Source organism: Littorina saxatilis, linkage group LG12, assembly GCF_037325665.1.
Source record: "Littorina saxatilis isolate snail1 linkage group LG12, US_GU_Lsax_2.0, whole genome shotgun sequence".
Lineage (NCBI taxonomy): Eukaryota > Metazoa > Mollusca > Gastropoda > Littorinimorpha > Littorinidae > Littorina > Littorina saxatilis.
Window position 1 is genome coordinate 21,754,116 of NC_090256.1, and position 12,864 is coordinate 21,766,979.

Below are 12,864 nucleotides of genomic sequence, written 5' to 3' on the forward strand. Positions count from 1 at the left end.
AGAGGTCAGCAGTCAACCTTTCAGAAGAAGCCTACACAGTCTGATCGTCCAAGACAGTCAGATAAGCAAGAAGAGAGAGCTTGTTTCAATTGTGGTCTGACTACACACTTAGCACGTGACCCAAAGTGTCCTGCAAGAGGGAAGGAATGTAAACTTTGTCACAAGAAAAACCATTATGCACGTTGCTGCAGATCAAAGAAACAGAAGGCAAGAGGAAATGTGAAGAGTCTAGAAGAAGACTATGAAGATGATAGTGAAGAAGTTTTCATTGTCGGAAGAAACAAGTCGTCAACCAGAGTTACAGTGAACGTCGGAGGCATCGATCTCAACTTCATGGTAGATTCTGGCGCAAGCTGCAACATCATTTCATTCAACACGTGGAAGTGGCTGAAACAGAAGAACGTTTTATTCTTTAATAAAGAACAGTCACACAAGAAGCTGTACGTTTACGCTTCAAAGGAACCGTTGAAGCTGAAGGGCAAGTTTACAGCAGAATTGAGAGTCGGAGACAACAAGGTCGTTGCAGAAGTAGAAGTACTTGATGGAGAAGGAGAGTCACTGTTAGGAGTGAAAACAGCGAAAGCACTGAACATTCTGCACATAGGTTTGCCGCCGGAGAAGCCCATCACAGTGAACAGTGTGAACATTGATCATTGTGAGAAGAGACACCCCAAGCTGTACGAGGGTCTAGGCAAACTGAAAGATCACCAAGTACACGTGTACGTCAAGAAAGATGTCAAACCAGTCGCACAGTCGCCACGCCGTATTCCTTTCAGTCTTCGTTCTAAGGTAGAGGAGAAGATTGCTGAGCTAGAAGCGGCAGAGATCATTGAGAAGGTGGATGGACCAACACCCTGGGTCAGTCCCATTGTTGTAGTCCCAAAGCCCAACGGAGAGATTCGTCTATGCGTAGATATGAGACGAGCAAATGAAGCAGTAGAACGACAACGCTATCCCATGCCGACAGTAGAAGAGACGCTCATTGAGATGAATGGTAGCACAGTGTTCACAAAGTTAGACCTGAAGTGGGGATTCCATCAGCTGGAACTAGACGAAGAATCCAGAGGAATCACAACTTTCGCATCGCACAACGGACTGTATAGATACAGACGTTTGAATTTTGGCATCTGCTCAGCTCCAGAATTGTATCAGTTTACGATTCAGCAAGTTCTGCAAGATTGTGAAGGAGCTAGGAACATGACAGACGATATCATCGTTCACGGCAAGAACATGGAAGAGCATGACCAAAGACTTGAGAAAGTCCTCGACAAGTTGGAGAAGAGTGGACTGACTTTGAACGCACAGAAATGCGTCTTCAGGATGAAGGAGATTGAGTACATGGGTTTCGTCCTGAATGAGAAAGGAGTCAGCCCAGCACCGTCCAAGGTGGAAGACGTCAAGAACGCAAGAAGACCAGAAACTGCAGCAGAAGTGAGAAGTTTTCTGGGTCTGGTGAATTTCAATGCAAAGTTCATCAGAAATCTTGCAGCCAAAGCAGAAACTTTGAGAAAGCTGACAAGACAAGGAGTTACTTTCAGATGGGGAAAAGACGAAGAAGAAGCGTTCTGTACTCTGAAAGCAGATCTCGCTGAAGCAGTCACGTTAGGGTACTTTGACACGCAAGCAGAAACTCGCATTGTAGCTGATGCAGGACCAGTAGCCCTGGGCGCAGTTCTCATTCAACGTCAGAATGGAGAAGACCGCGTGATCAGCTATGCAAGCAGAAGCCTGTCGGATGTTGAAAGAAGATATTCGCAGACAGAGAAAGAAGCTCTGGGCCTAGTCTGGGCATGTGAGAAGTTCCATCAGTACGTGTACGGAGTCAAGTTTGAACTGATCACTGACCATCGACCCCTGGAATTCATATATTCCAAGAGATCCAAGCCATCAGCAAGGATTGAACGATGGGTACTTAGACTACAGAGCTACAACTTCACAGTGAAGTACAGACCGGGAAAGACCAACATCGCAGACCCGCTCTCGAGATTAGTAGACAAAGAGAAAAGACCAACAGATACAGTCGCAGATCTAGAAGATTACATCTACCTCGTTACAAAAGAAGCCGTTCCCAAAGCAATGTCGATGTCAGAGATTGACAAAGAGTCAGAGAAGGATGAAGAACTCAAAACACTGAGAGAAGCGATCCAAACAGAGAAGTGGGAAAAGATGAGTCCTTCCTATAGAGCAGTGAAGAACGAGCTGACTTGTTTAGGAAACATAGTCATCAGAGGCACGAGAATAGTCATTCCAAAGAGCCTACGGCATCAAGTGATTGAGATTGCACACGAAGGGCACCAGGGAATCGTGAAAACGAAACAGAGACTACGCACGAAAGTTTGGTGGCCTGGAATCGACTCAGAAGCAGAGAAGAAGTGCAAGACTTGTCATGATTGTCAGATAGTCAGTCAACCGTCAGTGCCAGAACCAATGGTGAGAACCAAGTTTCCAGATGCACCATGGCAAGATCTAGCTATTGACTTATTAGGACCACTACCAACAGGAGAGAACATACTCGTCGTTGTAGACTATTTTAGTCGCTACTTTGAAGTTGCCATCATGAAATCAGTCACAACAGAGAGAGTGGTCAAAGGATTAGATCCTATCTTCGCAAGATATGGGTATCCAGTCAGTATCACATCAGATAATGGACCTCAATTCATTTCAGAAGAGTTTGAAAACTACCTGTCAGAGAATGGAATTGAACACAGAACAGTGACACCTTTGTGGCCCCAAGCCAATGGAGAAGTAGAAAGACAGAATCGCACACTTCTCAAAGCCATGAAGATCGCACACTCAAAAGGTCAGAACTGGAGAGATGAGTTACCCAAGTTCCTGTTAGCATACCGCAGTACACCACACTCTACCACAGGTGTTAGCCCAGCAGAATTACTGTTCAACAGGAAGATCAGAACAAAACTACCAGAACTGAGAGAAATCAGCAAACCAGAGACAGAAAGTATCAAAGACAGAGACGCAGAGAAGAAAGAAGCAGGAAAGACATACAGTGATGCAAAGAGACATGCCACTGAAAGCAATGTATCAGTCGGAGATGAAGTTCTGTTGAAACAGAAGCACCAGAACAAGTTCAGCACCACGTTCGAATCGACACCATACAATGTTGTTGAGAAGCACGGTAATCAAGTCGTGATTCAGTCACCATGCAAGACGCGTATCTTCAGAAGAAACATTACGCACACAAGACCCTACATGAGAGAAGAGAAAGATGTCCCAGAAGAGAAGATGCAGGGGAGAGAAGAGCCGCAGTCTGTTGAGACGCCGGTACCCGCCGCAGATGAAGCTACGTCATTGCCGAGTCCTGAAGTCCAGCTCCGCAGATCAACAAGGTCACACAAACCGCCTGAACACTTGAAAGACTATGTGTGTAAATGATAATGATCAAAACACGTTGTAACGTGTCCAGCAAGTTGAAAAACTGTCCGCAAGACTATTTCACAATACTGTGACCATACGTGTGTTACACTTTATTTTGATGCAGAATCACAAGTGGTAGTGTAATTTATGTTTCTTTTATTCCAGATGACAAGAAATGAACACTGACTTTGTTACAAGTTTTATGAAGTCCACAAGAACTTTTCAGTTTAGTTACATATACAGTTTTCACAAAGAGAGTGAAAGACGAGTGAAAGTCAGAAGGAGAAATAACAAAGACTCTAAAGTTTAATTTGAAGAAGGAGGAGGAAAATGAGAGTGAAGTAAAGTTTGAAAGTGTGAGAGAGTAAACGACTAGAATAAACGTTGAGATAATCAGTGAAGTTACTAATTCAAGTTTATAGTTCAAGTTGAAGTTACAGTTTATTGTTAGAAAGTAAAAGCTGCAATGTGGATCCAGTTCAATCAGTTTTATTTTCAAGTGACAGTTTTGATCGCTGGAAGAATTTTAGCGCAGATTATTAGTAATGATTGGTAATCATTATGCTGAAGAAAAGGAGGGATTGTAGTGTCTGTGTATTATAGTACATTTTAGTAGAATATTGATTGTTAGCATTGATTCATGTAAATAGACGTTTTGATGTAAACGAGAGAGAGGCAATACAATATGGCAGCAAGAGACAGTGTTAACGAAGTGTCTGCGTGAATGAATGTGTTCTGCCATGCCTGCTCCACTACACTCAGTCACCCACACAACCAGCTATTACACGCGGAACTGTTAATCGGTGTCACACCAGTTAACACTTCAGCAGCAATTTTGGAATTCACGCGTGCGCAGATCGTTTTTTCAGTGTTTTTTTTCCAGTTGATTTGAACGCGCATATTCAGTCTGCAGAAAGTGCAATTTTGTAGTCTTGCAGCCCTGAAGTTGCTTTTGAGTGTCCAAAGAAAGAGTGTAAAATGTTGCTGATAATCATGCATGTACAAAAATAAAGCGCGTCAACAATCTGCGCTGGTGAGAGCAATACACCAGTTAACAGTTTCGGCGTTTACATGGAACGAAGAAGGAAAGCGGAAAAGGAAGACGTACAAACATACTCGCAAAAAACGATCTGCGCACGCGTTCAAATCAAAGGGGGAAACAAGGAAAATCGCGTGTTTGTGTGCCCGATGTAATCCTTAGAACCTTTACACTCTTTCTTTGAACACTCAAAAGCAACTTCAGTGCTGGAAGACTACAAAATTGCACTTTCTGCTGACTGAATCTTCGCTTTCTCAAATCAACTGGAACAGGAAGAAGAAGAAAAAACTCTCGAAAAAAAGATCTGCGGATGCGCATTTTCTCAAAAACAGGAAACCGGAAAACGAAGAAGAAGCAAAAGTGCTCGTGGAAAAAGATGTGCGCATGTGCGAATCTAAAATGTCCGCGGAACTGTTAATCGGTGTATAGCCGCGCTCTGGGAATCGCTGCGCTGCACAACGCGCCGCGCTCTGTGAATCGCCGCGCTGCACAGCGCGCCGCGCTCTGTGAATCACTTGCCAAAAATTAACTCAACAAAATCTGACCTGCAATAAAATCTGCAGGACTTCAGTCATCTCCTTCAAGTCAACCACCTCTGTGACTTCTGTCTGTGCAGCACGATCCAAGCTGAAGAATCCAATCTTCTGCTCGTCCGCAAGAGTCGGTCTGGAAGAAACTCAACAGTTTTATGCACATAAAACATTTGGATGATGATGAAAACATGACCAAAGATCTAGTAGACTGAAGATGTCACCACATGATATATGATTACCATTAATAAAACTCTAAAACGTTTCTCTTCTCGTAAATCAGCAGCTGCTTTTGACTGGTAACTTACGTCACCATTACCAATATCAGTGAGGTTCAAACAACCAGTATACCTAAAACGAGTATCGCTTATCGTGATGAAAAGTTGCATGGTTGTTTACGTAGGAAAGAAACAACTGCAGAACACTGTGCACGTAGAGCTCTGAGATATTCACCGATTACATTGTAAAGACACCTACCTGAACATATCATCGTCGCTATCCCGAGTTCCGTAGATATCCAAAACATGATCCTGCAGCTCCTGTTCAGCAATCGTGTAATCACTTTGATCCATCCTGGAGGGAAGAAGGGCAACCGCCGCCATGTTGTTTTGGCAACGTACACTCTGTTTTAGCCTCACAGCACGAAAGAGTTACTTCCGAAAGGAGAAGACCATTCTCGTGTGGTTTATGAGTCGACAAGCAGACAGCTTTTCAGGTTCATGTCCAAAACAGAAAAAAATACTTCGTGGGCAAAATGGCGAGCGTGTGCGGGTGAGTTCAGATGATTTTAAGCGAGGATACAGTTTCAGAATATAGTCTGAATGCTCTATTTTGCTTCATATAACGTTTTGCTTGTGGGAATTAGACGTGCCCAGTCCGACACATGGCCTTTCTCAAAAAAACGTCTCTTTAGACTGTTCTTTCTCTGTGTTGAGCAACAGGGTAACCCGTCGTTTCGATGGTACTTGGTAGGATGTGTTGTATAGAAATTATCCTTTTTCCGAAATGATAGCTGGATAAGTTTGTCTTGTCGAGTCAGAAGAAATAGCACACGTTTCCGTGAGTCATTTACCCCTTCCTCCTACAAACAGCTGTGCAAATGGTCTTGGTTTTAATTGTCATGTTAAGTTTTTCACACAGACATATGACACCGGGATGGGGTTAGGGGTGGGGTGTGTGTTACAACTCTTGCCTAGTTATATTATTAGAGCTGAAGCACATCCCCTGCCCCGCCCACATCCACCACCCCAGTTTTATGTGTCTGTGGTCAAGACTGCAACAAAGCATTGCTTGCAGAAGGACAGGTTTTGAGAACACAATGCAAGGGATGCGGAAATACACTTGCCTGCTTGCTCGTGGCCAGTAAAAATTTCACTGTGCGATTAAAAATCGAAAAAAGCACTTGCCTATCCAACCAGCAACAAGTTTGTGAACCTCTCAAGTAACAGTTTCCAGTTTTCAACTGTACATTTGCAATTTACTTTCATATTATTGCAAAATTTAAGTTTGTTCCCAGTAACTACTCTTATGTGCATTCTTAGACAATTGGTTTTAAAAACAGTTAATCTTTAGCCTTGGAACTATATGTTTACAGACAGATATTTTTTCATGGGAAAATATCAAAACTTTTTTTAAGGAGTTTGCTCAAGCACATGTACAACATGTATTTGGTTCTATGCAGATGACCGAAGGGACACAACTTGTATGTCACGTTCTGAAAGTGTGATTATCTACAAAAAATGTCACATGAATAAAGCATTACTTGATATTGGTACATCACACTGGTTTAAGGTTCTACATTTGCTAAAAATGGCCTTACCATCTATATATATATATATATACTAGAGGAATACCCGGCTTCGCCGGGGTGAATCGCGAGACAGAGACAGACAGCGTGGCGGTTCATCACAATCACCTCTGCAGGCGAAGTCCTGTCAAACGGGATTGAGAATTTTAGAGCTTATTTCTTAGCCCTATATTATCTGTTGTGGCTTCTCAAATGCCAGAACATACAGACAGACAAAAGCCGCTAGACCCCATCACAAACAGAACTCTACAATCCACAGGTTTTTGCCCACACACACACACACAAACACACACACAGAGAAGCCGTATATATATGTATATCTATATCTATAAATATATAGAGATAGGTGAGAGTGTATTTTTCGCGTGGCTATAAATTGATTCGACCTTTTCACTTTGACAGTAAGAACAACTTACGGGTGCAAGGGAAGCGTTCTGGACAGCGCAGTGACATTCTAAAAATAGTTACTCAGAAACGGGAATTTGGGGTGAACGGCGCGAGACAGAGACAGACAGCGTGGCGGTTCACCACAATCACCTTTGAAGGCGAAGTCCTGTCAAACGGGATTGAGAATTTTAGAGCTTATTTCTTGGCCCTATATTATCTGCTGTGGCTTCTCACATGCCAGAACATACAGACAGACAAAAGCCGCTAGACCACATCACAAACAGAACTCTACAATACACAGGTTTTTGCCCACACACACACACAAACACCCACACACACAGAGAAGCCGTATATATATATATGCATATCTGTATCTATAAATATATAGAGATAGGTGAGAGTGTATTTTTCGCGTGGCTATAAATTGATTCGACCTTTTCACTTTGACAGTAAGAACAACTTACGGGTGCAAGGGAAGCGTTGTGGACAGCGCAGTGGACAGCGCAGTGACATTCTAAAAATAGTAATAGTAACTTAGAACTGAACGGGAAAGCCACACGAAGGAAGGGAGATAAACGCCAAACACTGGAGAAGATAAGGAAGAGTTACTTATAATGGTGAAATGAACACAAAAACGAAAATGAGTTCAGCGCTGCGCGCTGAGAGCACGTGTTGAAATATCTCATCGATGATATTGTGTCCGGGGTGTAGCTGAATACGGTGTCCAAATTTGAAAAAGATCCACCGAGAACTTTGGCGTTGTGATGTGGTGTAGCGGCTATGGTGTGTCGGTATGGGGGCCCGGGTAGCTGAGGTGGAACCAAAATAGCTGAGGTGGAACCAAAATCGGTTCCGCGCTGCGCGCTGAGAGCACGTGTTGAAATATCGACCAGGTTGTGTCGTGTCCCGGGTCTACCTGAATATGCCCACCAAATTTGAAGCAGATCCATCGAGAACTTTGGCCGTGTATCGCGCACAGACAGATACACAGACAGATACACAGACACACAGACACACAGACACTAGTCGTATATATATATAGATATATATATATATACGACTAGTGTCTGTGTGTGTGGGGTGATTTTACCAAAAAGATACCCTCAATACAAGACAATGGAAGTAAACTGCTGTGTTCATTCTTCAAAGCCAAACTTTGAGAAAAACAACACACCAAGCACACATTGCTAGAAAATGAAAAAAGACAACATATATCTATATGGAGTCAACTTAAGACCTAGATGTATAACCTTTCTGACATGCTTGCTGTTTTAATTTTATTTTTCTCCTTTTATTTTCATTTTGTTGTTGTTGAGTTCTGTTTTGTTTGGATCTGAACTTTGATTCAAAAATTGGATACTTGTATTGAGGTCTAACGAATGACGTCTCACAACGTCCGTGGTCGTCCTTGGCGGTCAAGAAAGCCGCCGCGATCATTGCGCAGATGACACTTATAGACCGCCAATATTTTTTGTGCGGATCACGTGCTCCACAACCGCCCTGATATGGCCCTTCGTGGTCGGCTGGGCGTTAAGCAAACAAACAAACGTGCTCCACATAAATCGGCCGGAAACGAAGCAATTGGGAAACCTGGATTGAATTTTAAAAGGGAAGTAACCTGTACAGTCATATTTGCAACCCAGATTTGAAATGTTTTTTGTGGTTACTTCCCTTCATTGGGAAAGGGGCCTTGATTGCATGAGGTATACCATGTACTATAATTTTTTCTCAAAACTTTATTGGTACATTTGGGTAATAATGCTTTCTACATCACCTGTTTCTTTTTACATTCTGTTAATATTTGACAATGTATTCCTGTAGACTGGGATTGAGAGGGACCCAATAGTATATATTTGTTTGTCTGTCTGTGTTAATGTGTGGAGCAATCCCCTCAAAATTGCAGGACAGAGGATAAAGAAACTTTGCATGCGAATATCCCCAGATGTTTTTCTCATTTTGTGTGTGTGTAAAAATTTTTGATGATTTTATTTTCGCATGTTTGCCGCACAGTGGTAATCAATACGATTTTAAATCAATATTACGTAATTTGTAGTCACACATTCTTTGACCTGGAAGTGGTTTTATTTTTTATATATAATTTTTAATATTCTGAATTAAAAATAATATAGACATGCGGTGTTTAACGGAAAAAATGTGTGTAACTAAAGAAAATCTTTTTTTTCTTCAGCAGGCATTTGGTACAGAGCTTTTACAGATATATACATGTGAAGCAATTTATATATTCAACAGATCTGCACCAGCAGAGAAGGGGGTAATGGGTCCCAAAGGCCCTTCAAGTGCAGTGACATTGTCAGACTACATGACCTTGGCCAGAGAGCTTCAGGTGTGTTGTCATGGGATGACCAAGGTCAACGGTGCTCAGAAACTGGAGCGAAGAATTGGAACAGAGATTAAATTCTTTCAGACTGTGAGTAAATGTATAGCATTATTTTGTTGCTACACTTTCACCTTGTTCCTAAATCCTTTCTCTTATTTCTTATATTTTTGCTTGTCCATTGTTGTCCTCATCGTTTGCAACATTATTATTTCTCTTTTACTTGTTACACTCATCTTTTACTTTTAATTAGAGTAAGATAGAGCAAGAATACTGAATCGTGATTAACCATTTAGTCAATCACAAGTAAAGTGAATGCATATAACACATTTTTTAGCAATAAGATTGTGAACCAATTAACTTTTCAGCTTCCAAGCTGAAATGCTATCTGATAGTCTAGAATGGGTCAAAGATTTAATGACAACAATGAATGATACGGATATAACAAAAAAAACCAGGTATATGCCACAGTGCGGCCGCACCTTTTGCATACAAGCAACAATGATGTCATCTAACACTTTTTTGTGGGAATTCAGTATACTCATACACACAGGCAGATCGACTCTGACACAGACATGAGACAATGACAAAAGGTGACGTTTTCATGTCAGTATGTCCCAAATGACATCACCAGTACATTTTTCATTCTATCTAATCTGTTTTCGTTCTATTTTTTCTAATAACATGCGTTAACAATTGATTGCCAACTGGAATGGAAGAGCACAAAAAGTGTAACTTGATATGTAGTTTCTCTAGAGGGAAAAACATCTTCCACTTTCATGTCAGTGTGTCCCATGCAACATACATTTGCCAAACAGCTATGTGCAAGTAGATTATTTGTTAGTGGTATAGAAAATACTGATCAACAATTAAAGTCAGTTTTCACATTCATTTTCTACTTATTTCTTATTTGTTTATTCTGTTGGCAATGGTGAAATGTCAGCAATCGTGTGTCATTCGGGACAGTAGACATGACACCTGACCTTTTGTCACTGTCTCACATGCATATACCAACGGATCTCTCTCAAACTCATTCTGTCTTTATACATTCTGTCAGATAGTAACCAGGCATGGGAATTGTCCGCCGAAAGGCAAATTTCCGCCGTATTTTTTTATGTTCCGCCGAAAAAGCAAAAGTGTCCGCCGAAAAAATAAAAGGGGGAGGCAAAAATGGTTCTAAAAACCTAATTTAATGGCAAACTTGGAGGTCATATGACACCAAATTGCACCATTTGGGTTCTTTGGAGAAAAAAAAATTCCGGGGGTGGCATGCCCCCGAACACCCCTAGCAGGACTAGGCGCTTTGCGCTGTCCACTTTGCTATTACTTACAAATGTTCAGCCTTTTTTACTTTTTTCAATTCCCATGCCTGAGTAACTTAATGTTAAAAGTTAAATTCAAAGTAGCAGAGAATGTGTGCAAAATTTGCCATTGTTTTCCACATTTTTTTTGATGGCAGTTTCCATTGGTAAACTGTGGAATCGATACCCAGAGAGCCCTTACATTGCTAAATGCATTCACTTTACCTATAGGTAGAACAAACTGCATTGCAAATATTTTCGTAAATGAAGCTTTACCTTTGGGAAGAACAAAGTGTACAGCAAATATTTTCAGAAATAAATCATAGTTTTTCCTCAGCACCACCCGCAACCCATTTTCCCAGGTGGACCTCAACTGTTAATTGTTGGCAAACATCGCGTTAATGACAGAGATATAATCAATGGTGTTTGTTCCTGAGCTCGGCCTACTTGGGAACTCTGTTTGATCCTCTAGTGCTTTCAAGGTGTGCAAACTTTGACGTAGACCTTGAGGTATGGATTCTTGTGCCGAGATCTTGTAATTGTCTGTGTTTATAGGTATATGTGCTGAACCATGCAAACATGGCCAACTTATGCTTTTCCATAATGCATTATGTATGTGGTAAACTGGGTGATGGATAATTTGAGGGGAAGAAATGGTATGGCTAGCTGTGGAAGTATGATGCACAGATAAGTTAGCTACTTGGGCCGTAAAATAATATTATCCGAAACAGATTGACTGTTAACCTTCCAAAAATCAAGAATCAACAAGAACGCCGAAGCGTGATTAACCATTCAGTTAACCACAGGCGTCGGACACACGTTAAACTTCATGTTCAAACCCTGCTATGCGCAGGCAATGATGTGTATAGAAAGAGGAAGGCAAAGAATTGCTAGGCGCACTTTGTTCAGTTCCACTGCTATCTGCACCAAAACGACAAGAAGCTCATGTACACTCTTGTACAATCACCAATGATCTGTTGTTGTTTGTGTTTGTTACAACCCCAACCACCTTCCCCCCCCTCCCTTATGTCCTCACGTCGGAGGTACCACTGGACGATGGACTGAACACTTGGAAAATCAAATTAATTTCACTGATTTATGTGCCTGTGGCTGGATGCACTCTCGATCACCTGATGCCAGACACTCACCTGGAGTGCCCTAGTGAAGTCACACTAGATTCATCTGACCTTTGGATGAGCAGGGCAACGTCAGCTGATATATTGCAGTTCCAGTCAGCAGACGGTGATTAGTGTGCTTGTTAGAAAGCGCGTGCTCAGCCCGCGTTTCACTGATAATTCAAATGGTCTGTAATGAGACTTAGGACTTGCAACCTTTGCCCGCAGCGGACTATCTAGGCCATTGACGAAATTTCTCCATTGCACTCTATGCTCTGGGATGTTCGTTCTGGTTCTGTACGGATAAGGGTAAGTTTTGTATAAGTTAAGAGCACGCTGAAGCACGCTGGTATACGTCGTACGGCGAGGTCGTCGAAAATTGTGTGCATGCACAAAATGTGTCGACTTATGCCAGACGGTATGCGTACGTCCCGCATACGCGGGCCATAAGTTGTAGGTAAATTATGCGATCGCTGACACACGTTCACACACGTTACTTGTAAGTTACTCATAAGTCGACATACGTCGAGACAATGTCTAGCGTATCCAAAACATATTTCTAACTTACTGAGTAACGTGCTTTGAACCTATGTCAAACTAGTCTCCAACGCATATTGACGTATGTAGACGTTTTGGACGGGTTATGGACGACCACAGAACTTACTGAACTTGTTTCTAACTTACAACTACCATATAATGGCGTATTGGCAGCGTTTAGGGGAATTGCATGGTATATAAAAATTGGGTTCGCAGGAGGAACCCGTCAGTACTCCTCCAGACTTCGTGAAATTTTCTCCGGCATGACGGAGATGTTGATACAAAATGTTGATACTGCGATGTCCAGTGCAGTTATGATTTGAATCTAGGGGGTCCTTAACGTCCTCACAGGAAATTTTCCTTTTAGGGACATGAGTTGATGATACGCTAAATTAAGATTGGAATCGTCGAGCAGCAGCCTTTTTATAGGCTATGACACGT

At 41.9% G+C, this 12,864-nt stretch overlaps 2 protein-coding genes across 5 annotated transcripts in view; one reads left to right on the plus strand and one right to left on the minus strand.

Annotated features, from left to right (window-relative positions):
* LOC138981505 (uncharacterized protein C10orf67, mitochondrial-like) overlaps positions 1–5,567 on the minus strand; it is a 33,201-nt gene extending 27,634 nt beyond the window's left edge. For all 4 annotated transcript variants that reach the window (XM_070354449.1, XM_070354450.1, XM_070354447.1 and 1 more), the window contains exons 1-2: positions 5,419–5,567; positions 4,957–5,077 (exon numbers count right to left, since the gene is read on the minus strand). In XM_070354449.1, coding sequence (XP_070210550.1) covers positions 4,957–5,077; positions 5,419–5,543 — 246 coding nt within the window. In that variant the 5' untranslated portion in view covers positions 5,544–5,567. The remainder of the gene's footprint in view (positions 1–4,956; positions 5,078–5,418) is intronic.
* A 58-nt stretch (positions 5,568–5,625) lies between these two features.
* The window catches only part of LOC138981504 (UPF0415 protein C7orf25 homolog), a gene marked incomplete at its 3' end in the record, with an annotated part of 128,692 nt that continues 121,453 nt past the window's right edge, over positions 5,626–12,864 (plus strand). The window contains 2 exon segments of the mRNA XM_070354446.1: positions 5,626–5,712; positions 9,386–9,563. Coding sequence (XP_070210547.1) covers positions 5,696–5,712; positions 9,386–9,563 — 195 coding nt within the window.